Genomic DNA, 15,562 nt, shown 5'->3' with positions numbered 1-15,562 from the left:
AAGGCTTTTAGCAGTTCTGAACATCTCAGCATTATTTTGAAAAATAAGCTGTCAGTTTATACTTTGCCACATTTGAAAAATTCAGAGATTTTCCAAGAGTGACATGAAAAGTTGCTTTAAATGAAAAATTTGCACCAAGCTCATCCCACTATTATGAGCGCAATTGGTTTGCATTTATGCCTGTAACTTCCGAGTCCAACAAGGACTCATTGCCATCTAGTGGATTATAATCGACAACATGCATTTTGGTCCTCGGACAAAGCAAATACCACTAGATGGAGTATGAAGAAAGAATTCTGAACTCATTATTTTAGGTGTCCAGCAGCTCAGATTTTCAAAGCCTTAGAAAGTTACAGGCCCAGAATTATGGTGACAGAGGATTTCACCAACTGCTTTCTGTTCCATAAGAAATTCCAGGCTATAGATTTCCAAGTATAATACTGAAAGTCACACTGAAAGTAATACTGAAACACTTAAGATAGACACTTTTATGTCAGCATAATTTAGCAGCACCTCAGGTGTTGATATCACTAACACACAGGCATCTACTTTACAGCTTTTACTGATACTCTCTGGTGGCAAAAGATCTTACACAACCTGCATCCTGCTGGTGTAAATGGTGATGTACAGACCCGGGCTATGCTACTTCTGTGAGAAAGATCAGATATGGAATCCCCACCTCCATGAGTAAGCATTAACTCAAACTTCTTTAAGTCTCTACCATGAAGTATGAATTCATACCTTTGGATTATCTCAGAATGAGAAATTCCACCTCATCACACATGGCAAGAAAAGGGGTACTTACTGCCCATGGAGTTCATAGGAAGGACAGGAGAGGAGGAACTCATCTGCTCCACATCTGTAGCTAATGGGAAAGTGAAAATGAGAAAAGTTGTGATGTGCATGTTACCAAGAAGTCTTTAATTTTGAAAACTTTCATTTACATTTAAATTGAATATGCATATCTTTGATCACCTGAGGAAGAGGCTTTGAGAAGCAGTTTAACAGTGTCATCCTTCCCTCTAAGATCTCACACACATGTTGTCTGCAGACCTACTTTTCCAAGCAGTCGTATCAGTCATCTGTAACTTGCATTGGTTTGCGAATATCAATTCAGAGCAATTTCCAGCACAAAAATTCTGAATTATATCAGCTTTAAGCCATATACAGTATGAACCTGTACACAGAGCGTTGCTGTGGAATGAAAGGACACGATCTCCCATCTGTGTCCAGCACACCTTCAGAAGGTTCCTGACGGGGAAGGGATCTCTCTTCCTAAGGCACTCAAAATGCTGGCATTAGATCTGTAGCAGTATCGGAAACAAGTGTCTTTAAATATGAGTCACTCCAAAAGCTTTAATTTTCTAACCGCTGAAAGAAGAAACGGAACTACCTTCCTGTGTTTTGCCAATGAAAAACCCCAAAGTCAGAGCGTGATCCGAACCAAACGCCAGATGCCCTCTGCATTTTGGGAAGGGTCCACCTTTCCTGGACCCAAACTGGGAAGGGACCATCTTCCAGTCACAGGGTCAGTTTTAACCTAAGATTAGGTAAAACAAAGATACATTCTTTGGGGCTTGATCCCTCTCCAAGAGCCACATTCACTCTTAGCATATCACCACAAATGCCCAAGTCAAACAAACCAGTCTCCACCTCCATCATTTTTATGCTAGTAGATACCACATAATTATATATTATGTAATTCTCATTTGGCTTTAAGACCCAATAAATGCACACTACGAGTTTACATTCCTAACCACAGAATGGAGCCCCAGAAGCGTAACTGCAGCCCATAGCCAGGGTTTGCCATTGGTCCAAACCCTCCGTTTCACATTCTTACAATTCCGATTTATTTGGCAGCAGGCAGCTCCCCCAGGACCACTGTTTACACTGGAAAGTGCAAAGTTCTGCTCTAATTAGGCAAACCACAAACAAATGTAAACATTTTAGCAGACCATTTTTACAGACTGTGAGGAGCAGACATAGCACCGCGCTTATGTTAACTTAATCCTCCTGCCATGCTCTCCTGCCACACCTACAAGCGCTCCGCTTACAGCCTACCCAGCGCTGCTACAGAGCCGGCAGCTTTAGTTTAACATGCTAAATATCCGTGACAAACACAAGGACAGTTTTATTCAGAAATGCCCTGGGTTATTCCGAGCCTAGTCTCTGTTCAATTTTCAAGACATTCACTGCCCAGAACATCTAAACATTTAGAATGTCACTCGGCTCTTCCTTGCAGTTCAGAAAGCTGCATGCCACATGCCGTACTGCGGCTCTTGACACACTCGGGAGGACCTTTTTCAGGTTTCTGATCTGCTTACAGAAGAAAACTGATTTTGCATCTTCCTATTTTCTACTTTATTACTATAATCTTCCTCATGTGGGAACCGCTAACCCTTTGAAAGAGCTAGCAGGTCGTACACTAGATACGCTTTTATAATTAAAAAAGATGCTTCATATGCACTACAGCAATTAAAAATACCTGGAAAGGGTTTTGTATTTTTTCCTGTTTAAAGCTACATATGCTCTCACATATAGCTAAAATAACCTGAAAAGTAAGTGCCGCGTTAAAAGTTATTGTATTCTTCTGAGTGGTAAGATCTAGCCCACAAATATCAGTATCGAGCACAACTCGGCTTTCAGAAAGGTTGAAGTAACAGATTAGCAGATGGTCATTTAAAGGTTACCTGCTGCTCTCTGGCAGAAAGAGGTCAGCTGCCCTACAAGCCAGCCAGATGGCGAGGAGCAGGCTCCGAGCGGCCAGCAGCCGCCTGCACCGCCTCAGAAGCGCTTGTGCGGGTAACAGTCACTTAGGGCAGTAAGCTACACCTGCAAACATCTGGAATAGTTTATCAAGTATCACTCAAAAAGCAACCAAATAATGCGTGTGCCTTCTGAAGAGAAATTTGTGAGCAGTAGCCATTTAGAGAGATCCAGTGCAAGGTTTTCAAGTCCTGTAATTTTAGATCTTTCACTATAATGCCGTGTTCAAGGTTATAAAAAGTGTAACAATATTTCCTAGCTGTAGTCGGAAAGGATAATTCCTAATCACTATTTCTGATACGTTCACCGAGGCTAACCCTGCAGTTGCAGCTGTCCAGTTGTTCACGTCTGAAGTTAGCAGAACTGCCTCGGTGTCCTGTCACGCGCTGCCGTAAACCAAGCGGCGCTGTGCCCAGCAGCTGCCCGAGGGCCCGCAGACCCTGGAACATGGCAAGTCTGCGATAGCGGACGAGTAGGAACACCTCAGCGTTTCTGTTCTCGTGCTACTGGCAGAGGGGTACTCAATCTATTAATCTCAAAATCATACTTCAAAAATAAAGTATATAAATGCAAGTACTTAGCTTACAACTTGCCTTGAGTAAGTTGATTTTAAAGTTTCTCTCATCCATGTAAATTAATATTTAAAAAAATCAAACAACTTTATGAAACACGGCGGTGCTGTTTTGTTCTCTTGTCAATGCCCCTCACCCTCCCCTCCCGCCCTTTTCATTTTCGTAATTAGATGCAACACATTAAGCTCCTCAGAACAATTCAGCGAAGAGGAGATATGGATTAACAACCAGCTAAGATTTTGGAAACTGGTTTGCTCTAAAAGATGAAAAGGACAAAAGTCTGCTCAGCTATGAAGAACAGCTGCTGCCAATACAACTATTTACCCTCTGACCTCTCCTCTGCCCAGTAAGTGAACAGTGCCAATTGTTTTCTTGTATTATATACTGTTTACAAGCCCTGAGTGACATGAAAGGAATTAATAATTTAGCTCACGGAGCTGATGACCTTTATTGGGGTACCCCTATTTGCTGAGCAGAAATCAGAGCAAAAAGCTCCCTTGAAGCCACAGGGTTTCTTTAAGAGTTTTCACTTTACAGCCTAATTGGCCACCATAACATAAATCAATTATTTCTCCTGTTTTAAGCAACAATGCTACCTATTCTCAACCACTCGATTTCTAACTTCCCTTGTATCAAGCCAGGCCTTGTTCTTTGACTTTTACAACTGTATAGTAAACACCATGGCAAGGACAGCTTGGAGAACTTCGCAGGATTGGGAACATTTGGGAATACTAGCAAAAAGAGGTTATGCTATTTTGAACTTCTCTTGACCTTTGACTGCCCTTGTCCCTGTTTATGCTAATTGAAGGGGTATATGGGCTACTCCTAGAAATGACCTTAGCCTGAACCTGTGACATAGCATTGGACTTTGAAGATATTGCTGCATGAGTTTTGGTACCCCCTCCCCAAAGGTTGTCATCTTACATACAGGAAGAGTAGAGCAGGTAAAACATGGTACCCTGCACAAACACACAGATACCCAAGATCAGAATAAGCAGAACATGCTGATTCAGCAAGTTGCATCATCTTCCACTGCCTCTGACCAGCTGCTAGCCTGGTGAAGATCAATCACACACGGATCTGTTTGGTAAAAACACAGCAGTGCTTGTGGGGCTGCAAACGGAAGGATGTTGGCATAGCAAAATCTCAGTAGGTTGGATAACATTTTAGTAAAGACTTTCTGAAATATGCATGCTAAAAACAGGAATTCTGATCTCGGGAAAAATGCAGATAGTGTAACCTCAAATTATAGACTACTTCCTCCCAGAGCAGAAACCGAGGCATCAGGAGTTCCAGGTTAGAGACAGTATACCACCCTTAAGGCCCCTCAGTACAATTATACTTGTATTATCATTGAATAATTCAGGTTGGAAGGCATTCTCTGGAGCTCACCTAGTTGAACCTTGCACTGGAAGCAGACCTAGCTTCAAGGCTGGATCAGCTTGGTCAGTGGTCTGCTCACTTCAGCTCTGAAGGTCTCCAAGGATGGAAACTCCATGGCCTATCTGGAGACCTGTTCCAGTGCTGCATCACCTCCACTAAGATTTTTATCCCCTTCCCCAAAACATTCAATAGGAACTTCCTTTGTTGCAACTCATGACCATTGCATTGGCCTTTTGCCACATACCTTTGAAGAGTCTGGCTCCAGTTTTTCCTACAGCCCTTTTCAAGAACTGGAAGACTGCCAGTTAATCCCCACTTAGCCTCCTCCTCAAGCTAAACAAATGCAATTCCTTTAGCCTGTCCACATCTGTCACGCCTTCCAGCCCCCAGCAGGCTTGCTTCAATTCAACCTCTCTTCTGCTGGGAGGCCCAGAACCGCACAGAATATTCCAGATGTGCCTCTGCCATGTCCCAGAGAAGAATGAACACCTCCCTCAAGCTGCCGGCTACGCACCAGCCAGCATGCAACAAGCCGTCATCACCACAAGCACACCCTACTGACTCACACTCATGAGGTCCACCAGGACCCCGGGTCCTTTCTGCAGAGCTGCTCCCCAGCCTGCACTGTTGCGTGGGGTTATTACATTCTAGATGCACAGCTTGACATTTGTGTCTCTAACTTTGAAGTTTCAGTCAGCCCTTTCCCTCCAGGTTACCGAGGTCCTTCTGAATAGCAGCTGTGCCCTCCAAAGTATCAATATGGTGCATCTGCAAGTCTGATGCATGTATTCTGTCCCATCATCCAGATGGTTGATGAAATTGCTAAATGGCCCCAATATTGACTCCCAAGGACCACCACTGACTAACTAGCCACCAGTTAGTCTTTGAACTCTTGACTGCTACCCTTTGAATAAGATAGCATGGTTAGCTTTTCAGCCATGGTTTCCTTGCAGTGCAGTTTGGCTACAAGGATGATATGGGAGATGCCATCAAAACCCTTGGTTAAGGTTAATGACAGATTGTTCTCTCCCCATTCAGGGATCCAATCATTGCATCACAGAAGGAATGATGTTGGGCAGGCATGATCTCCCCTTGGTAAACCCATGGCAAATGTTCCCAGTTACCTTCCTGTCCCCTTCAAGAGCTTGGAAACACCTTTCAGGAGGATTTGCTCCATACTCTTTCCAGGGACTGAGATGAGGCTGACCAGCCTGCGGTTCCCCAGATCGGCTACTACTCACCAGAGTCAAGCTAAAGGTGATTCATTATCCCTTATCAGCTAAATTTTACTGTACAGAGACATCCCTCCCCTTTCCCCTACACTGGGTAGGGCTTCTTGTCTCACCTCAACACTGAAAACACATGCTGTTTGGGAAGAGAAGTGGCAAGTAAGGTCATCTCATAACAAATATTTTGCATTATTTTCATTAACATGGAAAACAATCACACCTCCTGCCTAACATAACTGAAAGGAAACATTCACAGCAGCTTAATGTTCCACATACTCAAAGAGCTATACCTGCACTGTATCCCTCGATGAACACTATACAGACATTGTTATTTTAAACGCCTGTTTACATTCCAGTAAAATTCTGCTGGGATGGTATCTGATTTATTGATGCCATCAAAAGTCACGGGATTCCTGAAATGCCTCCTAAGACAGAGAAATCAAAGCAGAAAGGAGCTGCATGTTGCTGTGGTATCAGCTTTACCACGTAACGTTATGGACTAGGTTTCCAGAAGCCTCCTGTGTTTTCTGAAACAGAGCGCCGTCCCCCTCTTGAGAGGTGACCACTACTGCTTCACGGGGGGATTTAGCAGGCTCTGCTGCAAAATGGGGTGGTGCAGATGGAAGCGCTCTGAGCCACCCCTCGGTAACAGCACGGTACGTTAGGGCTGCGCTCAGCCAACTGCGGCAGCCAACTCATTCCTCTAGAGGTTCATAGAAATTTTGCATCTTATTCTAGACTTTTAGGCTACAAAAGCGGAAAACTTAGTACATGGTCAAGAAGCAATGCTTTTTAGAAAAATAATTACAATCAATAAAGCCTCCAGGCATGCCCTAAATGAGAAGTGACATTCAGTCACTTAGTGCAAGCCACCAGAAGAGCTCCGTGAGGTGTACCAGGTATTCATTTAAAGGGGACTGAAACTACATTAATGAAGCCTAAAAAACAGGTCTTACTAAAACATCTAGTTTCTTTGCCTGTAAATTGAGATTCATGCTAATCTTTCGCCACAGATCAGTATCAAAGTGTTTTACAATCTTTTGGCGACGTTTCCTTTCATTTTCCAAGCATTTCATTCAGAACCAAAACTACACGTTCTGAAATACCAAACAGTTCCTGAAGAAGCCAGGCTTTTAAGCATTGAGGCAGATCATCAGTACAGCAGTGTACAGTCACCTTCAATTATCACAGAAAAACAAAGATTTCAGAATATAGCATTTCCCTTATTCACAAGGCTCCTCTGTTTTTAAAAGGCACTATATTCTGACTTGAGGACAAAAAAGCCTACAAAATAAAGTAATAACCAATAGTAAAAGTTATATTCAGTTGAAACTATTCTTAATTTGAATTCATAGCTTCAGTTTGCAGTCTGAATATTTATATTGGGTCTCTTCTTTAGGAACTTCTTACTGTCCAGGATATTCTCTCCGCAGCTGTAATTCAGTGTAATTACTCTCAATCTTTTTGATAAGCTGAAAAAGCCAAGACTATCAGGCTGCCTCAATCTTTTGGGGCAATTCCCAATATTTCAAGCTATCAGCACCAGGGTTGTACGCAGCATTACAGTGTCAGCATTCCAATGCAGCACAGCCAGTATTAGAGAAGCAGTAAACATAAGACCTACTTTCAGTTTCCAAAGGACCACATTAGTGCTTTTTGCTACTGCATTGCAATAACAGGCACTTACTCATAAATTCCTCTACTTGTTTCACAGCCAGTGCTGCTCAGCACACAGTGCCCCATTCCACACACATGCTGTCTTGTCCCTAGACAGGACACTTTGCATCGTCTATACCTGGTGAATAGGATATTGGCTACCAGGCAGCCCAGACTACTCCAATATTGAAAGATCAATTGCATAATCTTTCTGTAAATCTGTGGAAGTTCTTTATTTACTTTTTGATCACTGATAAAGTGATGGTCAAGACAAGGCCATCACTACTATAGCGAAACCCACCTATTGAGTCCACTTGAATTACCTACATTAAAACACAGAATTGACTGATATTATGCAAGAGCAGAGATGCCACTGGTATTTAAGAGTTAACACCAACCCAGATTAATACTCTTCTACTGATAAATAGCACATTATGACATACAGAATATGCCAGAAATCATGCTGCAAAGTCGCCAGTGCTCCCAGAGGTGAGCGGTTCTAGGTGTCAGGCTAGAAACACTACTGTAAATGGACCTTTTCACCTTCACAAAGCAGGTCATGTGCCCTTTTAATTCAGCAGCTAGTGCACAAATGCCACTGACGAACTGGGATCCTGTTGATGCAGACATGTGATGAGTCTGAAAATAGCTTTTTTCCCTAACCTCAAGGTTAATTAATTTAACAGCATTTATCTTCAAATTTTAATTAGTGGAGATAATATTACAGCTTCTAACTCTAACGGACTTCAGCCGTACACTGCCAATGCCTACTAGGACTTGGCTCACTGCACTAGCCTGGAGATGAGAAGACTAACTACTACTTACTAGTGGATGAATCGTGCTCTGTGGGAGGATCTCGACAGAATCCTAGAATGTGAAAAATAGGTGTAAGCACTACACATGGAAACAAGTTTCCTCATTGTTACCACACGTACACAGAAGGACTGAATCATCCAAATCAACCACTGAATGTATAATCGACATTAAAACAGCATTGGAGGGAAGAAGCTTTACAACTGCCTAGGTACAGTACATTCCTATAACGCTCAGTTATGAAATGAGATGGTTGGGTTGCAGCAAATATGCCATTGTTGGCATTCTGTATTTGAATCTACATGTCTTATGGTTCAGCACATGGAGGTGACATATTTTAGAAGTACGATATATTCTGTACTGTATGAATCGATCACCAGAGCTGTAGCTCTCCCTGCACATCACCTGAGGACCAAATCAATGAATGAGCTTCACGTTTAATTTGTCAGCATGGGTATAGCTGTGGCTGTTGCTCTTTCATTCTTGCAAGGTCTTCATTTCCCACAGGCCACCTGGAAGTGTTGCAGCTCACGGTGATGACTGCTATAAATGCCCTGTCCTTCAGGGGCAGAGGGATCAACCCAGAGTTCGCCATGCCGCAGGGATGCCCGGTGCCGATGCTGCAGCGCGAGCAGGCACTCTGCTTTGCAGCGGACACGGGACAGCGCTGTGCACCACCGCTCATCCGAGCTCCCAGCAGCCAGGCCAGCACACACCCTAGAATTCCTCCTGAAAACAGGTATAAAAATGGCTGGCACGCTGCAGCTTCAGTTACCTGGACCCAGAGAGCAGTCACAGCTCGCCATGACTATAATACCTGCTATGGAATCTGAGAGTTTTATGCCCTGTTAAAATGTTTTCCTTCCACTCTTGATTCAAGCATCTTGCCCTCATGAAAGTCAGTGATCTACAGCCTTCCAGTCTCACTGAGTACTTCCCTTTTAGCCCTACCAATGCCAGTATCTTGGGTTTTGTTGGAGTGAAAAGCTTACACTCAGCACTTGGCCTCCCAGGGACAGGGATTACATACAGGCAAGAACCAAGGGAAATTTGATTCTTTCTCCCCACCTACCTCTCTGCCTACCGTCTACCATGTTTGCAAACCACATTAGCTCCTGCTGCTTGCAATTCCAGAAACACTCCCCTTTCTTTGGGGCTCATTCCAGACACATCTGTCTACTGCCATAATCTCATTTTGGAGGATGACACATCTCTTATTAGCTTTTAATTGTGGCAACACACATCCAAGTATCTTAAAAAGCATATCAGAAACTGACAGGTAGAAAATATACTTCAGGATAGAAGCATCATTCCTAACATTTGGATACTTCTGCATGTTTATCTCCACTTGTACTAGGAAATGACCTTAAATACAGGAAAAATACCTCCATTTTTAAAGACATAAGCTCCCATTCTTCTTCATGGGAAAAGAATTTTGGAGTGAATTTAGTATGTACTGTTGCTCTGAAGTGTAATCTGAAGTTTTAATTCTAGTTTAATCTAACTTCGTAAAAATAATACAGGAGTTCACGTTTTACATTGCCTTTTCATGGAAACCTGCCAGTTTTTGCTTTTTTTATCTCAGGTTAAGACATACGATTACAAGTTTTATAATTCTAAAGTAATTTTTATATATTGCTAAGGGAAATCTATCTATATGCTTCCTTTGAGGCTGAGTAATCTACTAGGGCAGCAAACAAAAATGTTTAAAGGTCAGTATTGTATACATTTTTCAAAACCAGGGTAAAATTCAGTAGCTGGGATTTACCACTCAGGTTTTTTTATGCAGCAGCAAAAATGCAGCTTAAAGGAATTAGCTTGTCAGTAAATCGTCTCCCACTGCACTGACAGCTGGAGAGGCAAAGCGTATCAGTATCTCCCCTTCTGCACACACACAACTCGCTCACCATCCGCTTCAGGGAAGCAAGACCCCGCTCGCGAGCGGGCTGCCATCCCCTGGGTGCAGCCTTCGCCCACCCCTCCCCGGACAGCCTGCACTGCTCCCCAGCCATCTCCCCCGGCCCCCCCGACACCCAGCGCCCCGCTGGGCAGCGCACCCATGGCAGCCGCCCTCCCGCTGCTCCCCAACAGCAAGCAGGAGCACGTACTCACAGCAAGAGATCGCAGCCAGGCCCGAAGCTGGGGAGCACACACTTCATCAGTGAGCCACTTAAAAACAAGCCATCGCCGAAGCCGAGGAGCTCCTGCTTGCGCTCTCACCTGAAAGCCTCGACGTGCTAAAGCACAAAACAAGCGCTACAGAAAGCCAGTGATTTCAATGGGCAGCAAATCAAATTAAAAGCCAGGCAGCATCTCATTTGAGGGGCAATTCAGGCTGATGCTAGTCTTGTGTGTGGGTGAGGAAAGAGATTCAGTACTTCATTTTATCTGCTGGGGATCCACGTGAGCCTCCCAGCTACCTGACCTGTAGCATGCTCAGCTGCAAAGCTTCTCAGTGCAGGGAGAGTGCACTTCAGCTGATTAGTCACAACAAATATTAACATGCTTTTAAAGTTGTACCTTAATTTTTAATCCCTGCAGTAAGAACCGTCAAGGGCTCGTATTCCTGTTGCTCTGCAGGTGGACGTTGCAGCACCCAGAGAGCACAACAGTCCTCAAAGGCATCACTCAGTGCTATCCTTAGGACTACGCCCTCTCTACAAGGCCATGGCATTAACGGGACATGACCCTCAGGTCAGTCTTTGAGGCTTCACACAGCCAGCCAAGGCAGGACAAGACACAGGCATGGCAATTTACTATACACATACCCTCAAGAATATATAGTCATACTTTATTTCTCAACAGTATTCTCAGCTTTAAACAAAGAACAGAACAAGTCTCTGCAGACAACTGGCATCTCCACTGAATTAATAAAAAGACTTTAAAAAACCCATGAAACAAAGCAGCAGATAAGCGCCCAGCAGCTCTGCCAGCTTCCAGCAGTGATTTAGCCTCCCCTCGCTTACTCCGCTCCTGCGGCGCTTGCCAAGCTTGCGCTGCGAGGCGGACGGCTCCCTTTGCGAGGCTCCGCAGGGCAGAAGCCCACCGCAGCCCACATTTGTTCTGATATTATTTCTCTGGCAACTGCTCAGCAACACTTGACATCTTCATACTTACGAACCAGGGTCTCTCGAGTTCTCGCCTCGTATGTTAATTAGAAATTAATCACTAAAAATCAGAGTAAGAGCGCTCCCACCTAGGCGCTCCCCGCTGTTCATCACTGTCACGTTTCACAGATGGCCACGTTCTGCTTGGCCAGCAGCGTGGGGTAAGGCTTGTCATTTGAGCACGAGCCTACGGCACCCCCACCCCAACCACAAACCGTGTCCAAGCTTGAAAACATCTTACTCTACTGAAGAAAAAAAAATAATCCTAGTGTGACCTGAATAAGATGAGCGGCTCTAACACTGCCCTGGTGCTCTGGAGAGGGCAAGCCTAGACCTACAGCAGGAGCTTCCAGCACACTTAAGTCAGCTCCACTAAGCTTTCACTAAGATTAGTTTTTGCAAACCTTCCATTTTTAAGCTATCAATACCGAAGTGGATACAAGCCTCCTAGATATAGGAGAAAGACAGATGTATACATTATGGCTTGCCTCTACCAGTTTATCATTTTATGAGCTACAGGGTGTTACCCTCCTTACTGACAGGTAGGACAACTTTTATGAAAGTTTCAAAGTCCGTAATAATTAAGGGTTTACCCAAAAAGCAATAGCTCAAAAAGACTCTAACAAACAAGGTTTCAACATCATTTTAGACCAGACCAGCGCTGAACTAAGAAAATCAACCAAAGATACCACCAGCTCCATAATAAAGCTGGAGACCTGGAACAGTACACTTTCAGAACAACAGCCCACAGTGACAATACTCCTGACAGTAGAGGTGAAGCTGTTTAAATTCATATATTTGCAGGATGACAAGTAACTATCTTCAATGACTACGAAAAAAGGTTTTTAAGAACAGGTATTAAATATCCAGCTGGGTTTCTCATTAAGTAGGGTAAGCCATTACAGTAACTATCTAAAAGAAAAACCTAAATTTCCAAGCAGCTAGGTGTGAGCATGCAGTTTTATTCTCTGCCTATTTCTACATATAGCCCTTTTTCCTTTTAAGGGACTTGTGACCATTCCACATGGCCACTTTGTGCCTCAACCGCATTCTGATCATTTCTAATCAGCGTTCATCCACGGCTGCCGTGGAACCTTTCACCCAAGAGCACAGTACACCATTGTACCCATCCTCTTTTGCAATGGAGAAGAGTCCTAAATTTACTTCAAGACAGCTTTAGATTCAAGGTCATTTCAAAGCTTTTAATTACTAACCAGGATTTTGAGATTTTGTTCAGTATTTAAGAGCAATCTTCATTATTAACCAATACGCACATGCATTGCGGAAAAGCCATTCTTAAGGCAACCGTAGCAGATCTTGCTGTCTCACCTCTGGCACCTGCCAGCTACATCTTGTTATGTGCTTGGACTTGCTATGCCTAAAACCACCCCAGCATTTCCTTTAAAGATGCGCATTAAACACCAGGGTTTGACAAACTTAAAGTCAAAGAGTATTTCTGAGGCCCTGTTTGTCAAGCTTTAAGGGTTAGAAATGCTCCTTCTTGGCAGATATAGGATGCACTGGAAGAGTAACTTATTCCTGAGGTGTTTTTCAGAAGACGGCCATATGCCAGGAAAATGTACTTAGTGTTTGACACAAGTCACTAAAGCTTTGACTCTTCTTTTCCACGAGGACAGCCCAGAGGAGGCTGGCGCTCCCCCCAGCCCCACAGGCAGTGCCTGGTGAGGCAGGCTGCCCGTGGTTAAAGCCAGGCTGGGGCTCCCGCTCTGCCGTCCCCAGGCACTGGGGACCCCGAGAAGCCTCTGCCCCCCGTGCCCACCCTCCGCCATGCCCCGAGGGGCGGCAGCCACCACCCCAGCTCTCTCGGCCAGAGGCAAACCCCTGCAACGGAGGGGGCACACAAAAGGCTCTTGCCATGGAGGCTTTTGGCCTCCCACCACCGGGGAAAAACTGGTACTTTACACCAACAAATATACTCAGGAAAGTGCTAGACCTTTTAAATTTATGACATTTACTTCAAATTTCTGTAGCTATTGGAACAGAAAGGAAAAACAGACACAGGACTCGAACCACACGGCCAAGTCTGTGTCAAACCCTCCGACTACGCACATGAAAGCGGCGAGCAGCAGCAGAAGCAGCACCCAGAAACACCCCCGCCAGCCAGCCGCCGACCCAGGGCTAGCACTGCCGCCGCGGTCACCCGCGCTCCCCGCGCCACGCTCCCCACGGGCATCGGCAGAGCAACGCTAAGCCAGAGCTCAGTCGGGCCATTAGCTCGATGCCTCCTACTTCCTACGAGGCATGCAAGAAATGTTTTACTGGTGAAGGAATTCTAGCGATCTACTTGCCAATTTTTTACCATAAGTATTACAGCATTTCTTATGTAACAGCTGTTGCAGAGGTTTCCACAGGAAGAACAAAGTTATAAACAACTCTTGTTCCAATTTATAGCATCTTACTAGAAAATAAGATTTAAAATAACCCCTACCCACTTGCTACAATAAGGTTTCCTACAGATGTTGACAACTACTGTTTATTTATTATTGGGCAACCTATTTTTTTAAACAAAGATTGAAAGAGGGCAAGCATCTAGAGCTGCATTTCTCCCCCAATATCAGTTTGCAATACAAGCTATTTTAAACTTAAGTTGTTTCATGAAGAAAGTGCAAAATTTTAAAATTCTGATCCTCTAGAGAAAAATACCGTGCTGCTGTACTTGCCGCTTACAGAACACAGAGGTTTGGGAACAGGAGATGAAACCCTCACCTACAGAAAGGTAAAGAAAAAAGTCTCAAAGCAAAGCATAGCTCAACTTCATCACTAGAAACAAAACCTTTAGTTCAAGCTTAGGTTGCCTATACAACATTAAACCCTTTTCTTCACCAATTGTCTTTTACAAAAGACTGAGTCCTTTATACCGAGGGTGTAAGTTACTACTTGTGAATACGCACAAACACAACACTTTTACTCTTTCAACATGAAGGAACATTTCTGGTAGGGCCAGCGATCCCTGTTTCCCACATTGTGTGATTGATTACGCTCTACCCCTTAGAAGAGTTGATTGGTTTCCTGGTGCCAGGAAAATGATTGATGAATATTTCAAGACATGGGCCTCTCTTCCCGCTGGGTGTCCTTTTCACATGTCTCCAATGGGCCTGGGGATTTTTTTTCAGGACTAGGAAGTGTCATTTTTATGGATATCATCCTGTGATAGGGACAGTTGACTGAGCAGAGGCGCTATGTGAATCAAAGTGAAATACTAAAGGTCAGCACAAGTGTTAAGGTGACAGACCCATACAGTACACATCAGGTAAGCAGCAAAATAGAAGTGGGCAAAGCAAAGCTTCACAAAGCCAGCAAGCAAAGCAGGAGGCACTGAGTAACCGCTGTCAGCTTGCTACGGTGAATTGGTAGTAGCGAGCTATTACCAGCACCAAATGTATGTTTCCTCAGTTTTCTTTCATTTTGTAAAACACTGCAACGGGACCATCAGATCAATTCTGGTGGGAGCTTGGCTTCCTCTTTAGACACACACACTTTCAAGAAAAAACAAATGTTAAAGCTCAGAAGAGCATTCTGGCTGGCAAGCACCAACTAAGAATTTCTAGTGAAGCAGCAGTGATGAGGCTTAACTATGATTCCCAGTTTGCACATTGGGTCGGTGTCAGAATTTTATGACCCCTCAAACCCACCATCTTATAATTAGCACAGACTGTTCATTTAAAATGAGATGATTTAATTAGTAGAATACCAGTTAGTTTTTATGGGTGTTCAAGAAAGTTGATTAATCTGACACCACAAAAAACCAACCCAGATCAGTGTTTCGTCACAAGACTGCAAGCTGCAGGAGGGGATCGCAAAACCAGAGCTCTACCACAGCAGCTGTAACTTCAACCAGTTCATATAATACTACCAGGATAAGCCCTTCCTGCTACCAGTTCTGGCTTTGCTGCTGCCTAGAGAAGACTCAAGCCTCCAAGACCATTATAGGGGTGCTTTAAGGAAATTGTCAGTGTGCTGACAAACTGGTATGGAGTGGCAGCAGTAAGGTACAGCTCAGTTGTGCCAGTCAGGA

General features: G+C 44.0%; 1 protein-coding gene across 3 annotated transcripts in view; it reads right to left on the bottom strand.

Annotated features, from left to right (window-relative positions):
• NR6A1 (nuclear receptor subfamily 6 group A member 1) overlaps positions 1–15,562 on the bottom strand; it is a 101,453-nt gene that overhangs the window by 80,764 nt on the left and 5,127 nt on the right. For 2 of the 3 annotated variants that reach the window (XM_064468931.1, XM_064468930.1), the window contains exon 2: positions 806–865. The exons of the other annotated variant lie outside the window; for it this stretch is intronic. In XM_064468931.1, coding sequence (XP_064325001.1) covers positions 806–865 — 60 coding nt within the window. The remainder of the gene's footprint in view (positions 1–805; positions 866–15,562) is intronic. 3 annotated transcript variants of the gene reach the window in all.

The sequence above is a fragment of the Phalacrocorax carbo genome, chromosome 18 (genome assembly GCF_963921805.1).
Source record: "Phalacrocorax carbo chromosome 18, bPhaCar2.1, whole genome shotgun sequence".
Taxonomy (NCBI): Eukaryota; Metazoa; Chordata; class Aves; order Suliformes; family Phalacrocoracidae; genus Phalacrocorax; species Phalacrocorax carbo.
The sequence above is the reverse complement of the archived record's forward strand: the minus strand, read 5'-3'. Positions and strand labels throughout refer to the sequence as shown.